Consider the following 22,396-nt stretch of genomic DNA (forward strand, 5'->3'; position numbering starts at 1 on the left):
GCAACTTTATCTCTTCCTGACCACGCCCACATGCTCCTAAAGATCCCACATAGCATTGAATGAAGATTTCCCAAAAGCTAGATTGACCCTACATAGTCCATGTATTTGCTATTCCCTGCCACCATACTCTGCATCTCAGCTCTCAAGCTGGTTAAAACCCCAGTGCCCAGGAGGAGATTATGATAAAGGTGATTATTCCTCCCAACCCCATGACTCAACCAAGAGAAGTGAGAACTTGGGGATTTGGTACATGGAGGTAGAAATGTGAAGTCTACAGTTCAGATCCAGGGAGAGTTCACATTCAAGGACCAGGGCTCCACAAGGCATCCAGATTTAGTTACTAGTCTACAACTATCAGAAATTGAAGCACCAGCAGGAGCCTGAAATTGCTAGGGACTTCCAGAGAAATACCAACCCTGAGAAATGATTTTGCTCATCCTTTATTAATTCCCAGAAGTGTGGTCATAAAGTGTGCACATCTCAAAGTGTTGAAGGCTGCAAGCATGGGATCATTGTCCATGTCCCTCTCATGGCCCCTCCCACTGCCCTCAGTGTCATTGCCTATGGAAGATAGTGCCCAAGCGAGGTCCCCTAGGAGAATAGCCAGGACTAGGCAAATCAAAAAACATTCTGTGGGCTGGAGCTGGAAGTCCTTGCTGCTCATGTCCCTGTGTTTTTGTGGATCAATGAGCACCATATACTTTTGGCCTCTTCCCCTTTTCCAGGCAGCTAATGTCACTGTTGACATACCTTACTCCATAGCACATCAGAGGCCTCTTATTAGACTGGAGTTTGCTTTGGGTTAATAAACATCTCTGGGATTACAAAAGTCCCCAGGAGGGTCAAAAGTATTGGTCAGCAATGCCTGAGCTCAGCAAAGCTTTGACTAAATCAGGTAATTTTTATCGTTGAGTTCAGTTGGAGAGGCTGGAAATCATGACAGAGGGATGGTGTATTAGTTTGCTAGGGCTGCTGTAATAAAGTGCCACAAACCGGGAGACATACACAACAGAAATTTCTTTACTTTAAAATATGTTTTATTGATTTTTTTAGAGATAAATAGGGAAGGGGGGGTGGCGGGGAGAGAGGCAAACCTGGCCATGTGTCCTGACCAGGAATCAAACTGGCAATCTTTTGGTGCACTGGATGATGCTCAACCAACTGAGCCACATCAGCCAGGAATTGAACCAGCAACCTTTTGGTGCACAAGATGATGCTCAACTGAGCCATACATAACAAAAATTTATTATCTCACAGTTCTGGAGGCCAGACGTCCGGCAAAGTTGGTTCTTTCTAAGGGCTCTGAGGGAGAATCTGGTCCATGCCTCTTACTGAGTTTCTTGTAGGTTGCTGTAAATCTCTGAGGTTCCTTTATTGTAAAAGCATCACCCAGATCTCTGCCTTTGTCTGCACATGGCATTCTTCCTGTTTGAGTATCTGTGTCCAGATTTCCCCTTTTTATAAGGATACCAGTCCATATTGGATTAAGGTCCACCCTAACAACCTCATCATAACTATTTACATCTGTAGTGACCTTATTTTGAAATAAGGTCACATTCTGAGGTGCTGGGAAGGTAGGACTTCAACATATAACTTTTGGGGGTGCAATTCACCCCAAAATAAATGGGAAGCTTGAGAAGAGTGAGAGTGGAGGGAGAAGTGACATGCAGAAGCTCATATCAGACCTTCAGTCTTTCCTGACTTTCCTGTTTTCTGTCCCCGGGATCTGTTATGACTGAGGATCCCCCACTTCCAATCTTTAGGAATTTATATTTTTTCCCTGAGTAATAGTGGGGATCTTTTTCCAATGCCTGTTTTTAAAAAATGGTTTGAGCCCTGGCTAGTGTGGCTTAGTTGATTGAGCTTCGTCCCTTGAACAAGAGGTCGTCAGTTTGATTCTCTGTTGGGGCACATGCTTAGGTTGCAGGCTCTATCCCAAATTAGGGTGCATGTAGGAGGCAGCTGATCGATGTTTCATTCTCACATTGATGTTCTCTCTCTCTCTCTCTCTCTCTCTCTCTCTCTCTCTCTCTCTCTCTCCCCTCTCTCGCTCTCTCCCTCTCCCTTCCTCTCTAGAAATCAATGTTAAAAAATGATATGATATGTGTAGTCCCTTCCCCAACCCAGACCCCTCAAAATACTTTGAAGTGATTTGACAGTAGAGATCAGGATTCAAATTTCTGTTCTTTTATTTTCATTTCTTTTTTTTTTTATTATTATTGCTTAAAGTATTACAAAGGGTATTACATATGTGTCCATTTTATCCCCCCGCCCTAGACAGTCCCCTAGCCACCCCATCCCCCAATGTCTTATGTCCACTGGTTATGCTTATATGCATGCATACAAGTCCTTTAGTTGATCTCTTACCCCCCTACCTCCTGCCCCGCAACCCTCCCCGGCCTTCCTGCTGCAGTTTGACAATCTGTTTGAGGCAGCTCTGCCTCTGTATCTATTATTGTTCAAAAGTTTATAATGGTCTCTATTATCCATGAATGAGTGAGATCATGTGGTATTTTTCCTTCATTGACTGGCTTATTTCACTTAGCATAATGCTCTCCAGTTCCATCCATGACGTTGCAAATGGTAAGAGTTCCTTCCTTTTTAGAGCAGCATAGTATTCCATCGTGTAGATGTACCACAGTTTTCTAATCCATTCATCTACTGATGGGCACTTAGGCTGTTTCCAGATCTTAGCTATGGTGAATTGTGCTGCTATGAACATAGGGGTGCATATATCCTTTCTGATTGGTGTTTCTGGTTTCTTGGGATATATTCCTAGAAGTGGGATCACAGGGTCAAATGGGAGTTCCATTTTCAGTTTTTTTAAGGAAACTCCATACTGTCTTCCATAGTGGCTGCACCAGTGTGCATTCCCACCAGCAGTGCACAAGTGTTCCTTTTTCTCCACATCCTCTCCAGCACTTGTCGTTTGTTGATTTGTTGATGATAGCCAGTCTGACAGGTGTGAGATGGTACCTCATTGTTGTTTTGATTTGCATCTCTCGGATGATTAGTGACTTTGAGCATGTTTTCATATGTCTCTTGGCTTTCTGAATGTCCTCTTTTGAAAGGTGTCTATTTAGGTCCTTTGCCCATTTTTTGATTGGATTGTTTATCTTCCTTTTGTTAAGTTGTATGAGTTCCCTATAAATTTTGGAGATTAGGCCCTTATCAGATATGACATTGGCAAATATGTTTTCCCACACAGTGGGTTTTCTCGTTGTTTTGTTGATGGTTTCTTTTGCTGTGCAGAAGCTTTTTATTTTGATGTAGTCCCATTTGTTCATTTTCTCTTTCGTTTCAAGTGCCCTAGGAGCTGTATCAGTGAAGAAATTGCTTGGGCATATGTCTGAGATTTTGTTGCCTTTGGATTCTTCTAGAATTTTTATGGTTTCCTGTCGTACATTTAAGTCCTTTATCCAGTTTGAGTTTATTTTTGTGTATGGTGTAAGTTGGTGATCTAGTTTCATTTTCTTTTATTTTCATTTCTATTCTCCTTTTTCTTCCCTCTCTTCCCAGTGCTAAATGTGCAATAGGAACTTGATCACGGTTTTTTCAATTGAATTGAATTCATATGATTAGCTCCCTACCCCCATAACAAAATGGAGATCCATGTGGTGGAGCAAATCATCATAGTTTATTAATTTTTGTGAACAAAATATTTTCTAATGCATAGCACTATAAGTATTAATATTGGAAATAGTGGCAATAATGAGTAAAGATCAATTTTTTAAAAAAGGATAATTTCTCAGAAGTGTATATTTTCAGGTCATTGATGATTATCTATAAGCAACTGGTTTGGACAAATACTTTTTAAAGACCTCTCTTGCTCTGTGAAAGTGACCTAATGTTAATGAATAAAAGATATTGATTTAGTTGAATTGAAAATAGATATATTTCTATTGCAGAATTCTAATAATCTTCTTATCCCATTACAAAAATTTAGAGTAAAATTACCAGTGATCTTTGGAACTTGCTATGTTGAAATTTACATAATTATCCCAATAACATTGTAAAAGTCTTATGTATAATAATTTTAGAAAGCCTTTTTCAATATTCTGAAAGCCTGCTTTTCAAATGCCTTCTTTTAAAATTGTTATCTTTGGACCATCTCATAATACAGGGTTTTATTTGTGTATGTGGATAGTCTCAAGCCATTTTGCATAATGGTGGTTGTATGATACATGGGAACAAGAGTGATAGGCAGTAAGTGTGGATCACCAGTTATGTAGAAGCTGAGGCCCTTTAAAGCGTGCAAGAGAAAACTAGCAGTTATCCATCCCGAAAGCTGGGTAAAATGAATAAAAGATGATGGAAATATACAACCACCAAATCATTATGGCTTTGCTGACAATTTAATTATTTAATTCCAAACTATTATTTCAACAGATTTAAACATTTTTTTCTTCAACATAGCTAAGTCAAAGTCATTTCTCTTATACAGAAGTTAAGCCATCGCCACTTCATCTGAGGATAGTAAAACCCTTTTCACTTCCACGTGTGGGGGAAGCACCCAGCCAAAGGTCATGGTACACACGCAGGGAAAAATAAGTGCAGGAGCTCTCTGAAGTCAGTATTCTTCATGGAACGGATATTCAGGATGATCAGACCACCTGCCAAAACAAGGGAAAAACTTTCATTCCAAAGTTGCACAGCTGTATGTGTTACTAGCATCTTCTGACAATTTCAGCGACCTCTCCCTCTCTCTGTTAATCATTCCTTAGGTTTCTTACCCACCTCCTCCCAGTTTTCATCAAGCCAGCACTTTTACTAAATCCTGGAGGTTTCAGTGTGTGTGTTTGGGCATAGAGGGGGCTGGTTGCCTCTACACCAACATTTTGCTCAGAGCAAAAACACAGGAGGTGAGTGAAGCCTGCCTCTTTCCAACTCCTCCCTTCCTTCTGCTGTCCTGATAGAGGAACCACATAGGCCTTCTCTTCACAGCTCTGTCACCAGTCAAGGTCACCCTCTTCTCCGAACAGTGCTTCCTCGCCCTTCTCACTAGGCCTCCTGAGAGTTGATAGTTTGAGATCTAGAAGGTGATGACCAGCAAAGGAAGTTTCTGCGATAATGATGACAGTGATGATGATGAACCTATCTATTAAATAGCAATGGTGAAACAGTCTTTGAAAGGATTGGAGTGTGTGTGTGTGTGTGTGTGTGTGTGTGTGTGTGTGTGGCGCCTGTCATGGAGCACATCTAAGACAGTTCTCTACAAGTACTATGAGCTTTCAATTAAAATATACAGCCCTAGCCGGCTTGGGTCAGTGGATAGAGCATCAGCCTGCGGACTGAAGGGTCCCAGGTTCGATTCCGGCCAAGGGCACATGCCTGGGCTGCGGGCCCGTTCCCCAATAGGGGGTGTGCAGGAGGCAGCCAATCAATGATTCTCTCTCATCATTGATGTTTCTACCTCTCTTTCCTTCTCCCTTCCTCTCTGAAATCAATAAAGAAATATATTTAAAAATATATATATATATACATGGACATGGGCACAGACAATAGAGTAGTGATAGCCTGGGATGGAGCCTGGGGGCATGCTGGAAGGAGTTAATGGGGGCAAAAGGGGACATATGTAATATTTTCAACAATAAAGATTTAATTTAAAAAATTAAAATATAAATTAAAATAAAATATAAATTAAAACAGAAAAAGGCTGTGAAATCTAGTCAAGGATTAACTGGATAAAAAACAAAAAGGAATCATGGCCCAAAGTGCCTAAATAATCTTTTTTTTTTACTCATGAGGCCTAATTTTTGTTTCTCAATAATTTTTCTATTCCTGGTGTGATGAATTACTTTTTCATTGTTTCTAGAATTCGGTATTAAGTACATCAAATATCAAACAAAATAATATTACAAACTAACTGTCTGAAAAAGAAATCAGTACATTGGTGAATTGACTATATCCTACTATCTCTTAATTTAATGATATTTATTCAATAGAAATCATTTATCTTCATATCTATATGTTTTTTACTTCTGAGTTTGTTTTCACTCTTTCATTCTTGAGATTAGGTGGTACTTTTTGATGTTGATAATGTTTTCTCCTGGAAAATTCACATTAAGAAGTTGTTTTATTCATTCAGAAATGGATTCAGAAATTTGATATTCACACAGTCACAACAGTTTCTGACTCTTGAAATAAAGTGGGGCCCAAAGTGTCCAAACTAAAGGAACTATTTTAATGAGCATTTATCAATGCTCACTCAAAGAGAGGACTGAAAAAAGATGACTATCCAGGTGATCTGAAGAACTGGAAATACTAATAAAGAATGATTAAGAAGAAAAATTTGCGTGTATGTATATATACAACATGTGTGTGTGTTCTCTTTTTATTTTCAAGGCCCTGTAATATCTGGAGAATAAAGGGCTACCTCACGAATTAGCTGAATTTGGCAACATTTGTAGGAGTGAAGGAATTTTATTTGTGGATGGATGGAGCTAGAATGGTGGAGCTAGAAGCTTCAAATCTTATAGGTGAGCATTCATCTAAAACTAATTTCTTGAGGTGAAGGGATTAGTCAAAGAACATATATACATAGCCCATAGATATAGACAACAGTGTGGTGATGGCCAGAGGGGGCAGGGAGTCTGGAGCTGGGTGGAAGTGGGTAAAGGAGGGATAGGGATATCTGTAATAGTGTCAACAATAAATAAAATAAAATAAAATAAATAAAACTAGTTTCTTGGCTCTCAACTTGATGCTCTTTCTACTACATTCCCATGTCTCTGTCCCAGGAATTGTTTTTTGTTGATAACTTTGCTCTAATTCCTGCATTACTTAGATTTTTGTAAAGAAATACAAATGGTATTTGAATAATTGTGGTGCAATTGGATTAATTGGAATCATATTATTTGTACACTATGACTAAATATTCTTAAGGTCTTTAGCCTGCCATGCCTTAACCTGTCGTGAGATGTGATATAAATGCCAGAAATCTTCTTTTAAATAAAAATGTAGATTTACAGGAAGTTCTTAGAATGAATGTAATTTACCCAGACCAATTTAGTATTCAGAATATGCTGCCCGGTGGCCTTTAGCCTCGAGCTTTCTGTGAATATAGGTCCAGGTTCATAAGAGCCCTCTTGGTGACACTTGACAATCTAACACCACTGGGTGGTACCTGATTAAGGATCCCCCAGAACTCACAAGAGCAGATCCACTAAGCGGACATCTTTATTCAAGGCTTCGATGCTCTTCATTTCTTCTTCAGTGAGAGAAAAGTCAAAGATCTGAAATAACAGAAATAAAAGACAGACATTTATAATGATAGAAAATGGGTCAAGCTTGGGATCAGGGAGTGTGGACAGCAGTTGGAATCCTTCAAAGATTTATGAACATCTCTGCAAATGTCTTAAGAGGAGTTGGATTAGCGCTGGGGTCCACCTAATGGAAGTGGAGCAGAAATTCTCTTTTACGCTTTGTCTTAAAACAATTCTGCTGGGGATATCTTGCAAGAAATTCCAAATGCTTCAAAACAATGTATGTTCAGGACATTTGAAATTCCAAGATTGAAGAATTCTTATTATTTCTGGACAAGATGCTGAACTTTCGATTCTGGACTAGAGCCTATGTACACTTAAAAAATAAACCCTTGTCTCTAAATTTGCTTTTGTACTTTTAAAAAACTTTTAATTTGCTTTGTTTTGTCCTCAATCATTTCTCTTATCATTAAAAATATATATTTTTATTGATTTCAGAGAGGAATGGTGACAGAGACAGAAAGATCAATGATGAGAGAGAATCATTGATTGGCTGCCTCCTGCACACCCCTACTGGGGATCAAGCCCACAACCCCAGGCATGTGCCCTAACCAGGAATTGAGCCATGACCTCCTGGTTCATAGGTCAATGCTCAACCACTGAGCAATACTGGCCAGCCTGAACAGTAAAATTTTGAATACATGCACACATTTGTTTTAGGTACTTCAAAATTTGCTGTTGTTTTAAAAAAATTTTTTTGATGAGTCTACACATTAGTCATTTAGTGACTCTCTTTTTCTCGTTAGATGGCTGAAACAGTGTCAAAGACTTTTTACTATGAGGTATTTTTGTTAAGTGTTAAAATACTGTCAGCAATTGATATAACTAACTGTCTAGCATTCTTTCCTCTCTTGAGCCCACTGTTGACATCTGTTCAGAAAAACAATAACTTTATTTCAAAATATGACAATGTACCCAGTCACTCAAGAACTCTGATGGAGATGTACAGTGATATTAATGTTTTCAGGCCTGCTAACACAACATCCATTCTGCAGCTTATGGGTCCAGGAGTAATTTTGACTTTCAAATCTTATTATTTAAGAAATATATGGGGGATTCAGGAAGATGGCGGCGGTATAGGCAGACGCGTCCCAGGTCGTGTCCCTGAGCAAATGGAGTGAGCAGCTGAAACTAGTAACATCCACCCCGAATTGGCGAAATTCCTCAGCTGGCGAGACAGTTTACAGCCGGGAAGAGCAGAACTCCCCTGGAAAGGTAAAAAAACCAGGGATTTGGGCAGGAAAGTTTGCCAGACCTCTGAGCCCAGAGAGTCGGAGGGAGACCGTGTGGCAGACAGCCGCGTCCCTTGGGACAGGCACAGCCCCTAACAGGGGAAAGGAGAACCGCGGGATTCCTGGCGCTGCCGGGGGAATTGAGAGCTCGGTCTGTGATCACAGAGGACTGAGCCTAAAGGGGGCAGCCTGAAGAGCTGATCAGACCATGCAGTCCCGGTAAGAGAAGAAGCTTACAGAAACCAAGCCTTCCCTGTTTCCGCGGCCGGCGTTTGTTTGTTTGTTTTCACTGAACCCTGTTCATGGGACATTTCGGATACAGACACTCACCTGTGCTGAAGAGAGGGAGAGTGTGCGGAGGAGTGGAATCTGGGGAGAGACTGAGGAGAGAAGGGGGGCCGGGAGAGGTGGCAGCGAATTGAGTGCTGAGACACCCCTGAGCCCACGTCTGAGGCAGCCATTCTCTCCGGAGAGTGAGACTCCTCCCCCCAGCCACCAGGCAAGGAGCACAGCCACACCCAGATTCCACCCTGTAGGAGATCAAGGATTAAAATAACCTGATCAGTCCCTGGGAGTTAACAGGGTCTGGCCTATAGAGGGATTTTCAATCCCAGCAACAACACAGCACTGGTAACTCTTACGCAGCCAGCTCTGGGCAGTGAACTTCCACTGGACAGAGAGGCCCTGTAGCCTCAGAGGCCAACCCCAGAACACTGCCACCCAGAGGCTGACCCACAAACTGACTCTTTGCTAAACACAAAATAAGGCAGTCTGGGAAACAAATGCGGCTTGCTTTAAAATAAGGACTGTGGTTTACAACACAGAGGAACAGTGTATCGCAGGGAAACTCAACACTCTCCTGAATACCTGGCAGGTCTAAGGCGAGCCACACTGAAGAATAGAAGAACCGAAGGACCTTCACTACTGCAATATTTTTTTTTTTCTTTTTTCACCTTTTAACTAAGAAACCAATTTTTTTCTTTTTTTTTTTCTTTTTTTTTTTTCTTTTCCTCTTCTTCTTTTTTTTTTCTTCTTTTTTTCTTTTTTTTTCTTCTTTTTTCCATCACCTGATTTTACCCTTTTAATTACTACCTTCTTATTTTTAACCAGTATTATTACTGCTACCATTTTACCATTTTTTTTAAAGTGCCATTTTATTTTCTCTTTATTTTATTTTGGGATTAGTGTTCTCCATTCTATTTTCATCGTTATATTATTGGTTGTTTCTAGTTTGCATTTATCTCCAGGGAGCTGTTGCTGGAATTTGTTGGGATTAATGGCTGTTCTATAGGAGCATTCTCCTCATATAAAAAGTCTCTTCCCCTCTTCCACTTCATTCTCTCTTTTCGCTCTTTTTTTTTCTTTTCCTTTCTTTTCTCGCTTTTACTTTCCCCCCTCCTTTTTCCCACTTTCATTTTTGCACTCCTTTTTTTGGTCCCTAATTTTCTTTTCTTTTTTCTCTTTTCTCTTTTTCTCTTCCTTCTTCCTTATCCCCTAATTCTCTTAATTCAGGTGGTCACCTTTATTTGGGGTTATTAATATCGTGAATATATTTGTGTATAGTGCCTGGTACGTGGTGCCTTGTTGTGTTGTATTTTGTGCCTTTAAATCAACGCAGCAGATCCAAGCAACAGCAACCTCCTGAGCACCACACCCTCTGCTGAGGAACAGCAGCTGTACGTGAAACCTCGCCCCACCAGCCAGAAGAGCCACCACAGCTGTGAACAGCACCCACCAGAGGAGTTGCTGCCAACTGAAGAGCAGCTGCTACCGCAACCGCCCGAAGAGGAACCGCAGACCAAGGAGTCACTGCCACCAAGGGAGCAGCCACTGAACGACTCAACGTCTAGATATGTCAGTGAGATCAAACATGGGTAGACAAAGAAACCCCCAAAGGAAAGAGAAGGAGGACTCTCCAGAAAAGCAGCTAAGTAATACAGAGGCATGCAACATGACAGAAAAAGAATTCAGAATAAGGGTCCTAGAGTGCATAAACCGGATGGAGGAAAAAATCGACAACCTCAGCAAGAAGCAAGAAGAAACAGATGAAAAAATCGATAACATATGGAAGAAGCTAGAAGAAACAGATGAAAAAATCGATAACATATGGAAGAAGCTAGAAGAAACAGATGAAAAAATCAACAACTTAAGTAAGACCCAAGAAGATATGAAGAGTGATATAGCTGCAATGAAAAACTCCATTGAAAGTATCAACAGTAGACTAGGAGAAGCGGAGGACCGAATTAGTGATTTAGAAGACAAGGAAGCAAAACACACCCAAAATGTACTGCAACTGGAGAAAAAAATGAAAAGACAGGAGGAGAGCCTAAGGGAGCTTTGGGACAACATGAAACGAAACAACATACGAATAATAGGGGTACCAGAACAACAGAAGGATGAACAAGGATTAGAAAACCTATTAGAAGAAATAATATCAGAAAACTTCCCTGAGGTGGGGAAGAAAAAAGTCACACAAGCCCAGAGAGTCCCAAACAAGGTGAACCCAAAAAGACCCACACCAAGACACATCATAATTACCATGGCAAATGTTCAGGACAAAGAGAGAATCTTACAGGCTGCAAGAGAGAGACGGAAAGTTACATACAAGGGATCTCCCATTAGATTGTCAAATGATTTCTCAACAGAAACACATCAGGCCAGAAAAGAATGGACGGAAATTTACAAAGTGATGCAAAGCAAAGGACTGAATCCAAGAATACTCTATCCAGCAAGGCTATCATTCAAACTTGAAGGGGAAATAAGAAGCTTCACAGACAAAAAAAGGCTAAGGGAGTTTATCACCACCAAGCCAGCAATGCAAGGAATGCTAAAGGGACTGGTATAAAAATAAGAAATAAAAAGCTCAGAAAGAAAACAGCCACACAAAAACAGAAATGCCTACAAACAAGTACCTTTCAATAATAACTTTAAACGTAAACGGACTAAATGCTCCAAACAAAAGACATCGAGTGGCTGAATGGATAAAAAAACATGACCCATACATCTGCTGTCTACAAGAAACCCACCTCATTAGAAGGGACTCACACAGACTGAAAGTGAAAGGATGGAAAAATATCTTTCAGGCAAATGGAAAGGAAAAGAAAGCTGGGGTAGCAATACTTATATCGGACAAAATAGACCTCAAAGTGAAGGCCATAACAAGAGATAAGGAAGGCCACTTCATAATACTAAAGGGATCAATACAACAAGAAGATATAATCCTGGTAAACATATATGCACCCAATGCAGGAGCACCCAAATTCATAAAAAAACTCCTGGAAGATATCAAAGGAGACATCGACAACAATACAATCATAGTAGGGGACTTTAATACACCACTGACAGCACTGGATAAGTCCTCTAGACAAATAATCAGCAAAGATACAGCAATCCTAAATGACTCACTAGATCAGATGGACTTAATAGACATCTTCAGAACACTTCACCCGAAAGCCAGGGAATATACATTCTACTCAAATGCTCATAGAACATATTCAAAAATAGACCACATATTGGGTCACAAGCAAAGTATCCCCAAATTCAAGAAAATTGAAATCATAAAAAGCGTCTTCGCAGACCACGATGGCATAATATTAGAAATAAACTACAATAAAAACAACCCAAAATACTCAAACACCTGGAAGCTGAATAGCATGCTATTAAATATTGATTGGGTTACCAATGAAATCAAAGAAGAAATTCGAAACATCCTGGAAACTAATGACAATGAAAACACAACAATCCAAAACCTATGGGACACAATGAAAGCAGTCCTGAGAGGGAAGTTTATAGCTCTACAGGCCTATCTCAACAAACAAGAAAAAATGGTACTAAATCATCTAACTCTACAACTCAAAGAATTAGAAAGAGAGCAACAAGAAAACCCCAGAGTGAGCAGAAGGAAGGAGATAATAAAGATTAGAGCAGAAATAAATGACATAGAGACCAAAAAAACAATACAGAAAATCAATGAAACCAAGAGCTGGTTCTTTGAAAGGATAAACAAGATTGACAAACCTCTAGCCAGACTCACCAAGAAGCAAAGAGAGAGGACCCAAATAAACAAAATCAGAAACGATAGAGGCGAAATAACAACAGACCCCACAGAAATACAAATGATTGTTAAAAAATACTATGGACAGCTCTACTCCAACAAACTAGACAACCTGGAGGAAATGGACAAATTCCTAGAAAAATACAACATTCCAAAACTCAATCAGGAAGAATCTAAAAATCTCAACAGGCCAATAACTATGGAAGAAATTGAAGCAGTCATCAAAAAGCTTCCAGCAAACAAAAGCCCAGGACCAGACGGCTTCACAGGGGAGTTTTACCAAACATTCAAGGAAGAACTAAAACCTATCCTCCTCAGACTACTACAAAAAATTCAAGAGGAAGGAACACTTCCAAGCTCATTCTATGAAGCCAGCATCACCCTAATACCAAAACCAGGTAAAGACAACACAATGAAAGAGAATTACAGGCCAATATCCCTCATGAACATAGATGCCAAAATCCTCAACAAAATCTTAGCAAATCGGATCCAGCAGTACATCAGAAAGATCATACACCATGACCAAGTAGGATTTATCCCAGGGATGCAAGGATGGTACAATATCCGCAAATCAATAAACGTGATACATCACATAAACAAATTGAAAGAAAAAAACCACATGGTCATATCAATTGATGCAGAAAAAGCATTTGACAAAATTCAACACCCATTTTTGATAAAAGCTCTCAGCAAGGTGGGAGTAGAAGGATCATACCTCAACATAATAAAAGCCATATATGACAGGCCCACAGCCAGCATCATTCTCAATGGACAAAAACTAACACCATTTCCCCTAAGAACAGGAACAAGACAGGGATGCCCCCTCTCACCACTCCTGTTCAACATAGTACTGGAAGTGTTAGCCATTGCAATTCGGCAAGAAGAAGAAATAAAAGGCATCCAAATTGGAAAAGAGGAAGTAAAACTGTCCTTATTTGCAGACGACATGATATTATACATACAAAACCCTAGAGACTCCATCAAAAAGCTACTGGACTTAATACATGAATTTGGCAATGTAGCAGGATACAAAATTAACCCCAAGAAATCCGAGGCATTTCTATACACCAATAGTGATCTTTCAGAAAGAGAGATTATAAAAACAATCCCATTTACCATCGCACCAAAAAAATTAAGCTACCTAGGAATAAACTTAACTAAAGAGGTAAAAGACCTCTACTCAGAAAACTACAGGACGTTGAAAAAAGATATAGAGGAAGACATAAACAGATGGAAGAACATACCGTGTTCATGGATTGGTAGAATCAACATCATTAAAATGTCCATACTACCCAAAGCAATCTATAAATTCAACGCACTTCCCATTAAAATACCAACGGCATACTTCAGAGATCTAGAACGAACTCTCCAAAAATTCATCTGGAATAAAAAAGACCTCGAATAGCTGCAGCAATCCTGAAAAAGACCAAAGTAGGTGGGATCTCAATACCAGATATCAAGATGTATTACAAAGCCACTGTTCTCAAAACTGCCTGGTACTGGCACAAGAATAGGCATATAGATCAATGGAATAGAATAGAGAGCCCAGAAATCGGCCCGAACCAATATGCTCAATTAATATTTGACAAAGGAGGCAAGAACATACAATGGAGCCAAGATAGTCTCTTCAATAAATGGTGCTGGGAAAATTGGACAGATATATGCAAGAAAATAAAACTAGACCACCAACTTACACCATACACAAAAATAAACTCAAAATGGATAAAGGACTTAAATGTACGACAGGAAACTATAAAAATTCTAGAAGAATCCAAAGGCAACAAAATCTCAGACATATGCCGAAGCAATTTCTTCACTGATACAGCTCCTAGGGCACTTGAAACTAAAGAGAAAATGAACAAATGGGACTACATCAAAATAAAAAGCTTCTGCACAGCAAAAGAAACCATCAACAAAACAACGAGAAAACCCACTGTGTGGGAAAACATATTTGCCAATGTCATATCCGATAAGGGCCTAATCTCCAAAATTTATAGGGAACTCATACAACTTAACAAAAGGAAGATAAACAATCCAATCAAAAAATGGGCAAAGGACCTAAATAGACACCTTTCAAAAGAGGACATTCAGAAAGCCAAGAGACATATGAAAACATGCTCAAAGTCACTAATCATCCGAGAGATGCAAATCAAAACAACAATGAGGTACCATCTCACACCTGTCAGACTGGCTATCATCAACAAATCAACAAACGACAAGTGCTGGAGAGGATGTGGAGAAAAAGGAACCCTTGTGCACTGCTGGTGGGAATGCAGACTGGTGCAGCCACTATGGAAGACAGTATGGAGTTTCCTTAAAAAACTGAAAATGGAACTCCCATTTGACCCTGTGATCCCACTTCTAGGAATATATCCCAAGAAACCAGAAACACCAATCAGAAAGGATATATGCACCCCTATGTTCATAGCAGCACAATTCACCATAGCTAAGATCTGGAAACAGCCGAAGTGCCCATCAGTAGATGAATGGATTAGAAAACTGTGGTACATCTACACGATGGAATACTATGCTGCTGTAAAAAGGAAGGAACTCTTACCATTTGCAACGTCATGGATGGAACTGGAGAGCATTATGCTAAGTGAAATAAGCCAGTCAATGAAGGAAAAATACCACATGATCTCACTCATTCATGGATAATAGAGACCATTATAAACTTTTGAACAATAATAGATACAGAGGCAGAGCTGCCTCAAACAGATTGTCAAACTGCAGCAGGAAGGCCGGGGAGGGTTGCGGGGCAGGAGGTAGGGGGGTAAGAGATCAACTAAAGGACTTGTATGCATGCATAGAAGCATAACCAGTGGACATAAGACATTGGGGGATAGGGGAGGCTAGGGGACTGTCTAGGGCGGGGGGATAAAATGGACACATATGTAATACCCTTTGTAATACTTTAAGCAATAAAAAAAAAAAAAAAAAAAAAAAAAAAAAAAAAAAAAAAAAAAAAGAAATATATTTCAGCCCTAGCTGGTTTTGCTCAGTGGGTAGAGCGTCAGCTTGCAGACTGAAGGATCCCAGGTTTGATTTCGGTTAGGGCACATGTCAAGATTGCTGGCTTGATCCCCAGTGTGGAGCATGCAGGAGACAGCTTATCAATGATTCCCTCTCATCATTGATGTTTCTCTCTCTCCCTCTCCTTTCCTCTCTGAAACCAATAAAAATACATTTTAAAAAATAAATATATCTTATAAGGCAATAGCTGCCATCAGTAGGAATTCTTCTGATGGATCTGGGCAAAGTAAATAGAAAACCTGGAAGGATTCACCATTCTAGATGCCATTAAGAACAGTCCTGATTCATGAGAAGAGGTTGAAATATCAACATTAACAGGAGTTTGGAAGAAGTTGATTCCAACCCTCACTGATAACTTAGAGGGGTTCAAGACTTCACTGGACAAAGCAATTACAAATGTGGTGGAAATAGCAAGAGAACTAGAATCAAAAGTGGAGCCTGGAGATGTGATTGAATTGCTGCAATCTTATGATAAAACTTGAATGAACGAGGAGTTGCTTTTTATGGGTGAGCAAAGAAAGTGGTTTCTTGAGATGAAACTTACTCCTGGTGAATATGCTGTCGATATTGTTGAAATGGCAACAAAGGATTTAGACTATTACATAAAGTTAGTTCATAAAGGAGGGCCTGAGAGGATTAACTCCAATTGGAAAGAAGGTCTATGGTAAAAGGCTATCAAACAACATAACATGTGACAGAGAAATTGTTTTTGAAAGGAAGAGTTAACCATTATGGCAAATATCTTATGTTAAGAAATTGCCACAGCCACCCCACCCTTCAGCAACTACCAGTAGCCCATCAACATTGAGGCAAGGTCCTCCACCAACAAAAAGATTGTGACTCGCTGAAAGCGCCAATGATAGTTAGCACTTTTTAGCAATAAAGTATTTTTAAATTAAAGTACGTACACTTTTTAGACATAGTGCTACTGCACACTTAATAGACTGCAGTATAGTGTAAACAAAACTTTTATATGTTCTGGGAAAGCAAAGCATTTGTGTGACTTTATTGCAATTCATGCTTTATTGTGGTGGTCTGGAATAGTACCTACAATACTGTATTTCTGAAGTATGGGTATAATACAATCAGCAAAGCAACCCCCAAAGTGCTAGCAATAGTCTCAAATTCAGCTAAAATTAAACGCCAATATGGGCAGAGTGGGTCAGGGATCTGGTATAAAATAAAATGTGAAGGTATTACAAGTTTCTTACTAATCTGAACAGAAAATTCTTTAAATAAAAAATATCCTACTTTTTACATTTTTCAGAAGCAGTTCTCTTACCTGAAAGTTTTCTTTGATCCTTTTAGGGTTAAAGCTTTTAGGAATGACAACTATCCTTCGCTGGATATTGAAACGCAAAGCAACCTGAGCTGCAGTCTTATTGTACTTTTTCCCCAATGAGTTTAGAAGTTCATCCTTTAACAAAGGTGGGATAGATACATTCACCCTTGAAAAAATAAAACCATGCATGATATTTAGCTAGAATCAATGAGAAGCAGTGGTTAATCAATCCTCCTCCTCCTCTGTCTTCCCATTCACCTGGTAACCTACCAGGACATTTCAGGTCTCCTGTAAGCAATTTCTGTGGTTGCTGAGTCCTCAATGAAGAGTTGTTCTTAGTGTGGGAAGATCAAGAGAGGCAAATTTATATTGCTGCCTTTTTGAGAAAGTACATATGTTTTGATGTGTCTTACAGAGAGGGCAGGGCTGAAAGAAGGCATACGTGAGAAGGCAGGTGGCCTGAAGTGGAATAAGTAGAGGTACGACTTGTGGAATCATATTAGAGTAGAAAAATTTCTACTTTGGTCTGTGGGTAAAGGGGGGATAGGGATATCTGTAATAGTGCACTGGGCCTCTAGTATAGAATAATCAATTCTTATAACACCTAAGTGAGGAAGGTTTTGTTAGCTCAATTTGGATGTATGGAGAATGACCTGAAGAGTTTAAGTAACTTTCTTAAGATTACATAGCACAATAGAGTCATTTCAATCAAATAATTCACATTAGCTTTATACTCTATATCAAAGGCAACACTTCCTGAAGGGATGTACACATACTTACCACAATGGATTCCTAGAGGTCCCCAAAGGGCTATATGCAACAATGACAATGTCATGCTGTTGGCAAAATTCCAGGAGTTTTCTCTGGGTGAAATATGGATGGCATTCCACCTATGTGGTTGAATTGGAGAGCAGAGCACAAAATTAAGGCCTTGTAGATGAATGCAATTTTACATAGTTTTAAAAAAAATCCTGAAATAAAATTCATTTAAAAGCATTATGGATAGTGAGACAAATTCTAAATATTTTTCCTAACAAAGAAACTTAACACTGTTTAAATACTAGTGAGGTTAATTACAATAAGATTAGTGAGGGCACCATCTGTGGGTTAATTCTAAAATAATTGAGAAACAAATTCAATTTTGTGTACCTATCATAGTTTCAAACTTGAAGTGAACAGAATCAGTTATTTAAAATAAACATCCTAGAAAATGCAATTTCCATAATAAACAGTCTCAGTGTTCAGATTACAGTCTTAGTAAGTAGAAGTGACATGTCACAGAAGCCCTCTGTCTCTCACGATCAAACATCCTATCTAATAAAAGAGTAATATGCAAATTGACCATCACTCCAACACACAAGATGGCCACCCCCATGTGGACACAAGATGGCCATCACAAGATGGCCAGCAGGGGAGGGCAGTTGTGGGTGATCAGGCCAGCAGGGGAGGACAGTTGGGAGGGACCAGTCCTGAAAGGGAGGGCAGTTGGGAGCGACCGTGCCTGCAGGGGAAGGCAGTTGGGGGCGACCGGGCCTGCAGGGGAAGGGAGTTGGGGGCAATCAGGCTGGCAGGGAGCTGTTAGGTGTCAATCAGGCTGGCAGGGGAGTGGTTAGGGGGCAATCAGGCAGGCAGGCAGGTGAGTGGTTGGGAGTTGTCAATGAGACAAATTAGAGAAAAGGGGGCTTTGGAAACAGTTTCAGGGAGTTAGCCCAGGTTGAACTGCCTCTGGCCATTGCTCCCCTGATTGCAAGTCTCATGTGGTGCCTTAGAGTTTAGGAGATGCATGCCTGAGAGGGAAGAAGAGGGGGAAGGGAAATGCGCTGGTATGCTCTTCAAGATGTATTGGCTCTTTAAGATGTTGCCTGCATTTCCAGCCATCTCTGGCAGGCAGATAGGAGCCCTGCTGCTTTTCATAGCCAGATGTTTTGTGGGCACCTTTCTCAGTTCTGATTCTCTGGGCTGGGGGTCCCAGCTTAGTGTTTAGATCCCAGAGTTCTCAGTGGGAACTCCCCACAGCTGAGATAGCTCTTCAGACCTTCAGCTATTGTCTGTGGGAACCCAGCTAGCCCTTTTGCACCTCCGCACTTCCTACCAGTCTCTATGAGGTCTCCACTTTTGGTCCTTGGTTATCAGGGTTTTCTCCCGCTTGTCTTCAGTTGATTTTTCAGGGTGGTTTTTCTGTATTTTAGTTGTATTTCCAGTTTGGTCCTGAGAGAGTGTCAGTGCACCTTTTACTTACTCTGCCACCATTTTTTTTAAGTCAATACAAAAGTTTATTTAATCAAAGTTCAATGTGAAAATGGACAGGACTCTATTTTTATATTGTAGTAAAACAGGTGCTGTGGAGAGGGGACGTGTGGAAGCAGTTGATTTCTCTGGTAACTACATCCATTCTTCATACTCGTTCCAAGGCTTCTAACATGATGATACTATTTCCTCGTATGAACCACCATTCCAATACTGTTCTGTTGCGCACCAGTTGCCATCTCCACACATTCATCTATCACAAGATTCATAAGGGGATCAAATCCCCACAACATTCCTTGGACATGTCTGCCACCATTTAATTTCAATAACTTCTTGTCTTGATAACTAATTTTTTTAACATGGGAGGGTGAGCTTTGCTTATAGTGTTCAAGCGAGCTCAAAGATACTTCCCTCTGCCGCCATTTTTAATCTCTCATTTTTATTAGACTTTTAATATACAAGCATGTAAACTTTTTCTATTATATTTAAAAATATAATTATGTATATTTTCTTGCTCTTTGCTTCTGATATTTTCAAATTTAACTTTTTTATACTACTAAATTTAACATGTTCTGTATAAATTGTCTATGGCTTCCATTTCTGTCCATAGCTTCAGAAAACTGAAATTCTTGTGTAGCATTTACAATGACTTTGTCTTTCTCTTTAACTCTAAATTGTAGGGTCATTAATTTTGGAGTATGGTATGAGGCAAAGATCTATATTGTTTCCACATAACTAGGCATTTCCCCCACACCATTAGTTATAGGGTTAAATAGTTTACTAAAAAATCCATCCTTTGGCCATTAGTTTGTGCTACTTTATTTTACATCAAATTTTTATTATACTTGGGCCTTGTTATTTTCTACTTATCTGTACTATTGGTTCTTGCACTAATCTTACATTATTGTAAATACTCTATATGTCTTTTTTTTTAATTTTTTTAAAATTAAATCTTTATTGATCAGATTATTTCATTTGTTCCTCTTTTTCCCCCCCCTAACTCCCCTCCTCCCAGTTCCCGCCCCACCCTCCGCCCTCACTCCCCACCCACTGTCCTCATCCATAGGTGCACGATTTTTGTCCAGTCTCTTCCCGCATCTCCCACATCCCTTTCCCCCCCCCAAGAATAGTCAGTCCATTCCCTTTCTATGTCCCTGATTCTATTATAATCACCAGTTCATTCTGTTCATCAGATTATTTATTCACTTGATTCTTAGATTCACTTGTTGATAGATGCATATTTGTTGTTCATAATTTGTATCTTTACCTTTTTCTTCCTCTTCCTCTTCTTAAAGGAGACCTTTCAGCATTTCATATAATCCTGGTTTGGTGGTGATGAACCCCTTTAGCTTTTCCTTATCTGTGAAGCTCTTTATCTGACCTTCAATTCTGAATGATAGCTTTGCTGGATAAAGTAGTCTTGGTTGTAGGTTCTTGGTATTCATCACTTTGAATATTTCTTGCCACTCCCTTCTGGCCTGCAAAGTTTCTGTTGAGAAATCAGCTGACAGTCGTATGGGTATTCCCTTGTAGGTAACTGAGTTTCTTTCTCTTGCTGTTTTTAAGATTCTCTCTTTATCTTTTGCTCTTGGCATTTTAATTATGATGTGTCTTGGTGTGGTCCTCTTTGGATTCCTTTTGTTTGGGGTTCTCCGCGCTTCTTGGACCTATAAGTCCATTTCTTTCACCAGGTGGGGGAAGTTTTCTGTCATTATTTCTTCAAATAGGTTTTCAATATCTTGCTCTCTCTCATCTTCTGGCACCCCTATAATTCTGATGTTGGTACGCTTGAAGCTGTCCCAGAGGCTCCTTACACTATCCTCGCATTTTTGGATTCTTTTTTCATTTTGCTTTTCCGGTTGGGTGTTTTTAGCTTCCTCGCATTTCAAATCATTGACTTGATTCTTGCGCTCCTCTGGTCTGCTGTCGGGAGTCTGTATAATATTCGTTATTTCAGTCCGTGTATGCTTAATTTCTAGTTGGTTCCCCAATATAACATCAAGGGTCTCATTAGTTTTCTTGTAGATCTCATTAAGTTTATCGGCGGCTTCTAAACAGTTCTTGAGAGACCTTAAAAGTGTGGTTCTGAACTCTATATCTTCCATTGACAATTTTGTCCTGTTTCTTTGTCTCCGCATTTTGTTATGCTTCCTTGGTGCACCCCCTAGTGGTCTTTGTGTGCAGTCTTATAGTTAAACCTTGATTGTTGTAGCTAATACCAGGGAGGGTTTGATCTCCAGGCCAAGTGGCTATGAGAATCAGCTGTGTCTGCAGTGAGAGAACTTCTGTCCTCTAGGGAGGTACTAATCTAGCCTTTGCCTGAGGCTATCTGGCAAATGCCTCTGTGCAGGGCTTGGGTGGGGTGGGTCACACAGGATCAACAGGGTGGGCCGGAGAGAGCAGTTATGGCGGCTCTCAGTCCTGTCCCCAGGGGCTCTGCCCCTCCGAGTCCCAGCACCCGCTGCAAAGCTCGGAGAGAAAGCTGCACTCGCTCTGATCGAAGCCAGACAGTCCCGCTTCTCCCGTTTGAGTCTGGGTCCCTAAAGACTCGCCTGTATCTGGAGCTCAGAGTCTGCGACTCCCTCCCGATTGAAAACGCCAACCGCGCCCTCCGCCACCAGCCCGCTCCGCGTACTCCGCACCTCAGAATTTGACTTCAGCATTGCGCCTCCTCTGAGTGTCCATATGCGCTTCTCTTTCCTCCTAGTTGTAGGACTTCCACTCAGCCAGTGTTCCTGTGGTTCTGGGTGATGTCCATTCCGTTTTTTAGTTTCACTTTTGAAGTAGTTGTTCAAGGCAGCAAACTCCGGCGTTAACCTATGCCGCCATCTTGGTTCTCTCTACTCTATATGTCTTAATATCTGGCAAGTCTTGTTCCTCTCATTATTTTTCTTTGAAATATTTGGGGGGTTATTTTTGTTTTGATTTAATCTTTCAAAACTTTTTTTAGCCTGGCTGGAGTGGTTGAACATCAACCTATGAATCAGGAGGTCACAGTTTGATTCCCGGTCAGGGCACATGCCCAGGTTGCAGGCTTAATTCCCAGTGTGGGGCTTGCAGGAGGCAGCTGATCAATGATTCTCTCTCATCATTGACGTTTCTTTCTCTCTCTCTCTCTCTCTCTCTCTCTCTCTCTCTCTCTCTCTCTCTCCCCCCTTCCTCTCTGAAATCAATAAAAATATATTTTAAAAGAGACATAAGTTGAAAGAAGTTAAAAGACTTACCCAAGGTCTTACATAGAGTGACCACACAACTTTCTGACACCTAACCCAGGGTTCTTCAT

The 22,396-nt window shown here is 40.2% G+C and overlaps 1 protein-coding gene and 1 pseudogene across 2 annotated transcripts in view; both read right to left on the bottom strand.

The window, feature by feature from the left end:
- Positions 1-3,445: 3,445 nt before the first annotated feature.
- The window catches only part of LOC118666354 (aldo-keto reductase family 1 member D1), a 45,265-nt gene continuing 26,314 nt past the window's right edge, over positions 3,446-22,396 (bottom strand). The window contains exons 5-8 of one of the 2 annotated variants that reach the window (XM_036328566.1): positions 17,647-17,756; positions 16,867-17,032; positions 7,153-7,235; positions 3,446-4,613 (exon numbers count right to left, since the gene is read on the bottom strand). In XM_036328566.1, coding sequence (XP_036184459.1) covers positions 4,571-4,613; positions 7,153-7,235; positions 16,867-17,032; positions 17,647-17,756 — 402 coding nt within the window. In that variant the 3' untranslated portion in view covers positions 3,446-4,570. The remainder of the gene's footprint in view (positions 4,614-7,152; positions 7,236-16,866; positions 17,033-17,646; positions 17,757-22,396) is intronic. The other variant, XM_036328565.1, reaches the window with a different exon arrangement.
- LOC118666531 lies at positions 18,468-22,396 on the bottom strand (annotated as a pseudogene).

The sequence above is a fragment of the Myotis myotis genome, unplaced genomic scaffold, assembly GCF_014108235.1.
Source record: "Myotis myotis isolate mMyoMyo1 unplaced genomic scaffold, mMyoMyo1.p scaffold_m19_p_11, whole genome shotgun sequence".
Lineage (NCBI taxonomy): Eukaryota > Metazoa > Chordata > Mammalia > Chiroptera > Vespertilionidae > Myotis > Myotis myotis.